General features: G+C 37.4%; 3 protein-coding genes across 3 annotated transcripts; all 3 read right to left on the bottom strand.

The window, feature by feature from the left end:
- Positions 1-184: 184 nt before the first annotated feature.
- Positions 185-943, bottom strand: LOC140819433 (PRA1 family protein F2-like). Its single transcript, XM_073179520.1, has one exon. The coding sequence runs from the start codon at positions 866-868 to the stop codon at positions 299-301; it is 570 nt and encodes a 189-aa protein (XP_073035621.1). The 5' UTR covers positions 869-943; the 3' UTR covers positions 185-298.
- A 1560-nt stretch (positions 944-2503) lies between these two features.
- On the bottom strand, positions 2504-4870 carry LOC140820073 (uncharacterized). Its single transcript, XM_073180384.1, has 3 exons — positions 4739-4870; positions 4489-4662; positions 2504-3040 (listed from the first exon to the last, which is right to left on the bottom strand). The coding sequence occupies exons 1-3, from the start codon at positions 4782-4784 to the stop codon at positions 2724-2726; spliced, it is 537 nt and encodes a 178-aa protein (XP_073036485.1). The 5' UTR covers positions 4785-4870; the 3' UTR covers positions 2504-2723.
- A 167-nt stretch (positions 4871-5037) lies between these two features.
- Positions 5038-7660, bottom strand: LOC140819287 (uncharacterized). Its single transcript, XM_073179294.1, has 5 exons — positions 7452-7660; positions 7045-7315; positions 6296-6381; positions 5986-6209; positions 5038-5234 (listed from the first exon to the last, which is right to left on the bottom strand). Exons 1-5 carry the CDS (start codon positions 7658-7660, stop codon positions 5185-5187), a joined length of 840 nt encoding a protein of 279 aa, XP_073035395.1. The 3' UTR covers positions 5038-5184.
- Positions 7661-9359: the final 1699 nt, after the last annotated feature.

The raw sequence follows: 9359 nt of genomic DNA, 5'->3' as shown, positions 1-9359 counted from the left end.
GGTATTATATGCGTAGGTATACATACATTTTATGCATTGTAACGAATGATACTTGCTAAAAGTCCAGATTCCGATGCGTTGATAATTTTTTAAACGGGGCTATCTTTTTTTTTTTTAACTCGGAAAAATCATCAAATGTATCCTTCTACACTTTTTTCTTGAATTCGAACTAACTGAATAATACTTCATCCAAAAAAGGAATAATATTATGATACATTCAATTCACCGATTGATTTCCTTCCAAATAATACAATACAATACAATACAAATCCCACAAAAGTCAAGCACACCAAGAAAATCAAGAGGAGGACGATGAAGCTCCGGCACCCGCAGATCTCAACAAGCCTCCCGCCTCCTCGTCGAAGTATAAATCGTCGGTCTTCCTCACGATGGCGTGGATCAGAACCACCACCACCGCGATCGACAGCGCCACCAGAATATTCGTGGTCGCGTGCGTCAGCAGCAGAACAACAAGCGTCACGACGGAGAGAATTAGCAGCACCGCCTTATCGGAGATCGTGCGGCCGAAGATCGCGAGCGGGTCGTCTCGGAGGAAGTAGAGGAACAACCAAACCGCCATCATGACGATGAAGACGATGAGCGAGATCGGGTACCACAGGAGGCTGAGGAAGATGATAACCAGAACTATTATGGCGTAGTTCATGCGGAAGTAGCCGGCATTGGTCTTGACGCGGGACATGGAGTCTCGGAAGGATTTGGGGAGGTTGAGGCAGTGAAAGGAGAACATCTCACGCCAGGGGCGGCGCGTGCCGAGTCCGGATTTGATGTGTTCCTTGGCCCGTGAGATGTACTCGATGTGGCCGCCGGAGGGTGAAGAGGAGGTGGGGATTGTGCCGTAATTCGTCATTTCGTGGTGGGGGTTTTTGGAAGAAAGTAGAGGGCGGAGGAAATGAAGAGTACCAGAAAATCAGTCTTTAATTTTACAATATAATAAAATAAAATAAATGGGAATTAGATAGTTAGTGGTCCTCCAATCCAATCTGCTGGCAAAAATATGTTCCAAACACCATCATCAAAATGAGGCATTTTTTTATTTAATTCAACCAATGAATTTAGCGAGTCGAACTCGAGTTCGATCACAAGCTAAGTCACGAAACATTCTGGAAACGATTAAACGTTTTTTTTTAAAGCTCTACGTATAAAGAAGGAAAATGTAAAGGAGTTTGGCCTATTGAATTATGACTATAATAGTTATTTTTACACTCAATTTCGACATAGAACAGCGACTCTTTGCGCTTTTTTTGGAATTTCATCTATAGGAAGCTTTGAAAAACATCGTGCCATTGAGATTTCTAAGATTTAACTCAGTACCCATTACTAGTTGTATTCTGAAAAGCTCAGTTAAAATTCGATTCATTCCGCGGTAGGCAGTTGGGCTTTTACACTTTTCAGAAGACAAAGACTGTCTGCAGTTGAACCATTTGCTGGCATTACCAATTAGACACCCACCTTTAAATAATATAATTCCAAATAAATAAATAAATATTTGGTGTATTTGGGATCGGTAACATTTTTATAACTGCCCAACTAAATTGGAAGACAATTTGAAATATATTAAATTATTAATAAGTGGAAGGCAAAAAGTTGTCCATTATGTTTGCATTCTTCGTTGACCTATAATAGATTACTACTTTATAGTGAATATTGGAAGGAAGATAGATGAGTTCACAAAAACATAAACGACATAGTTCTCTTTTATGATCCAATCTCTTCTCCTTTTGACCCAAATTGGCATTCTTCTCTTCATTCGGAAGTTGACAAATGTAATCAATCATCTTCGACTTGCTATAAAATTTGGGGAAAAAAATAATGTAAACAACAAGATAAATAATTAGCTGAAACCCTACAAATATAATTATTGTTGATTTGCTGGCCGATAAGTTATATTAATGTAACTTAAAGTTTAGGCAGCTAGCTAGGTTTGTTGTAGAATTGAATTTAGCATTAGGTGAAGGGGGTTTGCATTTAAGCAATTCTCACCACCTATATATTGCTTTCTTGATGAATGAAGCTAGCTGACGTCCTATTTTAGCTTGAATTATCAATAATAGGAGTAATTGGTAATCAAGAAACATGTTCTTGTCTTATCAAATCTTTGTCACGAAGATGGCTAGCTTGTACTCGATTTTATTCCTCGTATAAGTAGAAATACAATTTACCTGTGAAAAAAAGAGTAGAAATACAATTTACCAGTTTAGCTTCATCTTCAATAAACACAGGTGAATCTTCGCACCATTTATCTATGGATTCCACGACATACTTTTGCATATCCGTGGTATCATTGGTGCAAATTTTATAATAAACCCCATACCTCAACCTTTCGTTTGAATTGGCAGAAATACTAATTAAATGTTAGCTCAAGTGCATAATGCCGTCATTCCGTCAAACTCTCTAAGATACTAACACTCCCCACCATATATTATGTCGTTCTTGATCGGAACTTTGTCTCCTTTGTGCGTGCGAAAATTCCGAGACTTCAACCTGAAAGAAAATCTTGTCATTATTTTCACAAACTTGCCCATTTCTTCATACCCTAGATTCTATTAAAGAAAAAGAATCCTTTGTTAGTCTTCCAAATTCCATCAAAGAACTCAATAGTTCTGCACTAGCAACAACCATATCTTCCAGATGTCTAATATGAACAGTTCACGGTGACTGATGTTTTTACAAGTGCTGTTCGAATCGATTTTCCAAGTCAAGAATCACAAATTTGGGATGAACTTGGCTCGAATAAACTGTTTGAGAATGGCTTTTTCTTCATCAATCCGCTTCTTCTCTTCACCATCTTTGGGCATTATTTTCCTCTTTTCTTGTAACAGCCATTTATACAATTCGCGTTGCTGATCCTCCGGGATTGGTGCACGTTGTACAGGCTCAACAGTGGGTCGAGTAACTGAATTTTCAGAGATGGTAACCGGATCAGCAGGAGGTGATGTAGACGTAGATGTGACAGGAGCATCTGGTTTTTCTGCTTCTTCAGGTCCCACATCTTTTTTCCCAGTTCTTGTAAAAAGATAGGCTATGAAGAATTGCAACAACGAGAAATTCATCGGTGAATGAGTACATTTTGTTCAAAACAAAATCTCACGAAAGGATTGATACAAGTTCACACAGGGAACAGTTAAAAAAAACTAAAGGTGATCATATTTATGCAGTGTCAAAGCACCAACGATACAAGTCATAAAACAATGACCAAGAAAACAAATAAGCCGATTCTTAGCACGGTCGGGCATTAGTAGAAAAGGAGGTTGAAAGGTGCATAATTGGTAAACTCTTGCTTCAATCAATGACAGACCAGCTACTCCACTCGAATCGAAAGATCTTTTAAATAATGCGAACAAAATTAGAGAAAGAATTCAATGATGGTAGAATTATGCACTCTATCCATCAAATTTCTGAGAAACCTATGAGATAACTAGAACACATTTCTATTAAACGTGCCACCATTTTGTAATGGTTTCCCAAATTCAGTCCAAACTAAAACTTTAAACAAAGAGTTGCAGAAGTAAGAAGAAATTATTTTCCCAAGTGTTGAGAAATCTCTTTTATTTCAGTTACATCACAACCATGATTAATGAAGATAGAGTGTGGAAGAGGATATCTCTGTTCCTTGAGCTACAGATGGTTCATGTTCGTGATGGTAAAAGTACATGAAAATAACGGATTTGGAAGAGGAACACCACAGCATTTTGTTTAATTCTTGGAAGCAGAGAAAAGATTAAACTTTTACAGGATCACAACTGGAGACAATAGATACAAAGAGGTAAATAAATAGGGTGGCATTCACTTTAGAGGTTATCCCGATGTTCCATTCTTAACGACACATACACAGAGTCAATTCATCAATTCGATGCCTATTCGATTGATTATGTACTTTTCTTGGATAAATAAGTTTAAATATTCTTCTAAAGGAACAAATCTGGTAAGTGAAGTTCCTAAAACAATTGATGTTATCAAGTTCAAAGACAAAATCGACAAAGTTTCCGTTTCAGCATTTCTCAAGATACCAGAAAAGTAACAGAAGGACCTGAACTAAAGATCCTTGATATCATTTCAAAAATACCTGAAATGAAATCTGGCAAATTCTATAGTTAAATCTCAAATTCATTGATGTCCATCAGAGATCATAGTAAAGTTGATCGATTACTTTTAGCTTATAAACCTCAAGGAAGCTGGCGGCATAACCCAAGCATCGGTAGCTCATACTAATTTTAGTAGTTGAGGATACACTTCTCAATTTCTTGTCTCTGGGAAAACTAATCAGTCAGGCAACCCATCAAAATTAAACTTTTTCGAAAAATACTGCCAGAAATGAAAGTTGATGAAGATAGTCTTCATGTTTCTAGATAAAATTATTTCAAACTAGCCATTTGATCTCAATCTGTCTAAGTGATCGTTTCTAAACAAATGGGAGAAGACAATCGAAGAAATACACACGTGTGAAAATAGAAATGTAAGGATAAAAACCTCCGACGACGAAATTGACAGCCAATAGAAGTGGCCACGTGAACTTATAACGGCGAGCAAACGATTCCTTGGGAGGAAGAGGAGGAGGCGGCGGCGTGGGTGGAGGAACAACAGAGGCAGTCCCCGTTGACGAAGAGGCAGCTATGGTCGATGGTGTAACAGGCTTCAGCTTCGCTACCAAAACCAAAAAATAAAATAAAAATCATCAGAAATTAATCAAAAAGAAGAGCAAAGATTGGCGTTTGATTACATCTTTTGGGCTTGTTGGTGAAGAGTTTGAGGCCTTCTTCGGTCATTATTGCTCGGTTCCAAATTCCCTCAATTGATTTCTACGCGTTTGGGGTTTTGCTTTATGTTTTCACACCAAAATATTAGTTGGTATTAAATACCGTCTCGCGAATATTTATGTGTGAGATGAAACAATAAAAAATAATATTTTTTTATATATGGCTCAAATAAAATATATATCTCATAAAATACAGTATGTGACACCGTCTCACATAAGTTTTTGAACACAAATAATATTCATTCCAAGAACCACCACCGTCTCATTGATACAAGCTCAGGACTGACCTTTTGTCCAGCATCCTACAGAACTTTAATAAGATCCTTGGCAGATCTCGCATTAGCAGCCGTGAAGAAAGTGTAGGCGGTGCCTTTGGCTCCGGCCCTTCCTGTTCTGCCTAAGCAATGGACTTAATCCTCAAGAGATCCCGGAAAGTCGTAATTGATCACATACTTCACATCTGGCAGATACAAACACAAGTAGTTACTTTAGCCATGTTATTAAATTCCACGTAGTCAATAACTAAATTTACAATATCAATTTCTGACAAAAAAATTCTTATTGCTTCCAGGTGAATGTAATGCACAAGACTTCATAATGAAAATGATAGTCCCAATCTGAACGATATTCCGTCTAACAAAATGAAGCCAACTTAACACATTCCTTCTAACAAAATGAAGCCAACTTAACAAATCGCCATACACTATCAATTCAACAAATACTAAGCTACTGTGGCTGCTGGTCTCATCATCTCAGAAATGAGACTGCTATATGAGGAAGGCTTAATTAATCGTGGGTAATTTACATGCATATCGAATACCGTGAACCAGAGGTCGTAGATTCTGTGTTTGGTGTCAATCAAGAAAGATAACAAGTCAAATCCTAAGTGAATGAAGACAAATAGAAAACACAGGGCACACAGACGGTCTAGCCGTGCAAAACAACGAGGCCTTATAGCATTCAGGAAAAGAGAATCCAACCCCAAAAAACAACCAAAAAAGAAGATAAACTGAGAAAAATCCCGTGCAGTAGGTTTTCCAGTGGGTGAGAGGAGAGACACATTGATGATTTACTGCAATATGAGAAACTAGAATCTAGGACGACCTAACGAAAACAAGCAACATTTCTACATCTCCTATGATTTACATGCTTTACACGAATTATGGCAAAGAAAGAAAGAATATTGTCGTTCGTTTCCTTTCCAGACATACCTAGACCCCGAGCTGCAACATCTGTAGCTGTCATTATGGGTCTTGCCAGCCCTAAATTCAGATAGGACACAATCTCTTTCTGCTTGACTTTTGTCTCCATGAATAGACAAAGCAGCCAACCATCCATTCTCAGCTGCCTGGTTATCTGATCACACCCTTTTTTAATATCCATAAAAATCAAAATTCGGCTACCGTCCATAATATCCTCCAGCAACTTCACCAATCTGAATCCATCGTTCATTTACTATTCAATAAACATACACAAACATGAGAACATAACACGATGTAAAAAGTAAAATTTGAACCATACTTATTGTATTTCTGGTTCTCAGACATAATTTCCACATGCTGGTGAATAGCATGGTTGGCTTTCAGATCTGGCGAGCCAATAATCACCTGTCCGAAAAACATAAACCAGAGATAAATGAGTGTGAAACAAGAGCTATCTCCGATTTGGAATATTTTTTCCTTGTTTCCTTCACGGTGAGGCCGTGCAAAAGGTAGAAAATCCTATTCTTTTATTTGTCCTGACGATGAAAATAGCTTCTCTCTTGTGTAATTACTATTAGTAATTAGCACAAAACGCATTAACTGTTTCCTAATTGAGGGAGAATGAGGAAACTCTACTTGGTTCAAATTTTACTAAACACCTGTTTATCCTTTCCAAGCTAAGATAAAAAAAAAAACTTTCTAAATTTTGCTGAATCAGCAATTCCACCCATAAACACAATTCGCAAATAATTAACATATACATAGTGCAAAGATCAACAAGCCCAATGATTAAGAGTTTAAATTCAGATTTTCAATCTGAATGGGAGCAGCAACAAAAATATTCTCTTTTGCAGTAATGACAGAGGATGGAACAATGGAATCTAGACTTTCAATCACTATAGGAGCAAGAACAACAACAGTTATTTGGGCAGAGGCTTCTTGTGCAATGGAATTGATCACTTCTTCTGCTGCAGGAAAAGCTCTTACAGAAGGCAGTGAAGATGTGGGCTAAGGTTGATTCACTACAGCAGTTATACGTGCATGGGAATGTGTAGGAGTACTAGATACCTCATTCTTGGTAAGGATTTTGGTCTGTTCCTCCACTAGCTTAACTTTGAATTGCTCAGGAATCCCATCAACTGCATCATCGCTCAAATTTTGCTCGATGAAGGAGAGAGAACACTCCAAAGTTCTTACATCATTTGAAAGTTGAGTGAATATGGTATGATCGGGAAATGATGTTGGGCTTCGTAAATCATAATTAGATCTATAGCTAGCACTATGAAGACCGGTTGCATTATTTGATACTGTTTTAGAGAAAATTTTAAAGGAGTTTAGTCACCCCTCATCTAACATATAACTCGATAATGTCAAAATGAAGCTTGGAGAAACTCTAAATGAGTTTGATGAATGGTTTATCAGTATCATTATTGAACTTGCATCTCTAGTTAAGGACATTCTAATCGTGAAATTGCCTTGAAAGTAATGTGAGCATTGCCCAGAGAATGGGATGTAAAGATGGCATCAATAAGGGAATCCATGGATCTAAACAAGCTTTGAACTCAGAATCCGGACTAAAGACGAGCCATCTACTCTCAACCAACAAAGGCTCTAGCTGCAACCGTTGATGTTCCTCCGGTCGAAGAAACTTCAAGCAAGATGAGCAACTAAGCAACCAGGCCATGTCTCTATTTGCAAGGAATTTCATTAAATTTATGCGCAAAAATCAATCTAAATTTATTATACTTTATTGTAAAAAAGAGCAGGCATAGGATGGTCAAGCTTGTTATAACTATGGCAAGAAAGGTCATTTTGATGTGCCAAAAATGTTGAAAATAAACCGTTTGAGAATACGGTCGAAGGACGAGAAAAATCCTTCAAGAAAAAGAAAGATCATAAGGTTCTTGTTGCTGAGTTGAACAATAGCAAGTGGGCAGACCCTAGAAGTGAGTCTTCTGGACCGAAAGCTAGCTCAAGTGACAGTGATGATGAGCCGGTCTAGTGTTTGATGGCAAACTCAGAACCAGAGGAAGATGATGATGGGGTATTTGATTTCAGTTCTAGTGAATTTATGCAAGAATATCTTGTTACTGAACTTCATGATATGGTAAAAGAGTACAAGATTATCTCTCAATCACTTGACGAAGTGAAGGCAGAAAATGTAAGCCTGAAAGACAAATCAAGTGAATCCAGCTACTTGCAGCGAAAGGAACTCGACGGTCTTAAGGTAAAACTAAGTCTGTTAGCCACTGAGAATGATAAAATTATAAGAATGTCGAAGCCACATTGACTGAAAACCAAAAGGTGCTTAAAGTAATCAATACGTGAAACCAATATTCATTTTTATTAAGTAAGATGCATGAAAAGCAAAAGCAAGATGGTGATAAATGGGTCTAGGCTTTGGTACTGATTATTGCAATCATATTGAAACAAATGCTCAATTGCATCTGGACAAAGACAAATCTAATATGATAAACTTTGTCTGGTCTAGTTTGATATATGAACATGATAAGCATGAAATCCAAGCAGACCAGAAAGTTCATTATGATAACAGAGATACGCACAAAGGACTGGGACACGTTGAACCTCAAGACTCTAAGTCTGGAAAGACATGGAAAAAGCCAAGATCAAATGGAACTAAACATGGTAACTAGTCAAGTTACAACCGATCTTGGAAGAAGCCAATTCAATCTAGACAAAGTGTCCAAAAAGAGAAACCAAGACAATACTTTAATTGCATGCCACTTTAAAAGATGTATATTCTGGATAGCAAGGCCAAACATCCTAAACAATATATGGTTAAATCTAGAACACAATATAGCACTGCACACAACTCTATTCAATCGATTGAATTTCTGGACACACACACTGGTAAACCCGTTAGGATAATTCAAGTGTGGATCTCGAAATGATTAATATGATCTGAACCCAACTAGATGTGGATACAAAAAATGTTTTTGCTATTGACAGGTACAAAAGGAAAAAACAGTCGGAGAGTCAACCTGATATCTTGATAGTGGATGCTCAAGACACATGATCGGAAACAAGAAGCTATAGAATGCAAATGACCAAGAATCACATTGGTGATAACTCAAAATATAGAACCATGGGTAAAGGTAAGATTATCCATGGTAGAGTCATTGTTAAAGATGTCTTACTAGTTGAAAATTTATGTTATAATTTAATTAACACAAGTCAGTTGTGTGACAATGCTACTCAATTTAATTTCACCAATACACTTGCACTATGAAATCTAGCAATTGTGGTATCATGCTAACTGAACTAAGAGAACAAAACACCTATAGGATAAGTTGGAAAGATAATCAACTCATTTCCCCTACATGTTTTGTTGCTCGGAATAGTGGCACGCATTGGTTGTGGCA

The sequence above is a fragment of the Primulina eburnea genome, chromosome 18 (assembly GCF_022965805.1).
Source record: "Primulina eburnea isolate SZY01 chromosome 18, ASM2296580v1, whole genome shotgun sequence".
NCBI lineage: Eukaryota > Viridiplantae > Streptophyta > Magnoliopsida > Lamiales > Gesneriaceae > Primulina > Primulina eburnea.
Note: the sequence above shows the minus strand (reverse complement) of the source record. Positions and strands in the feature narration are given on the sequence as shown.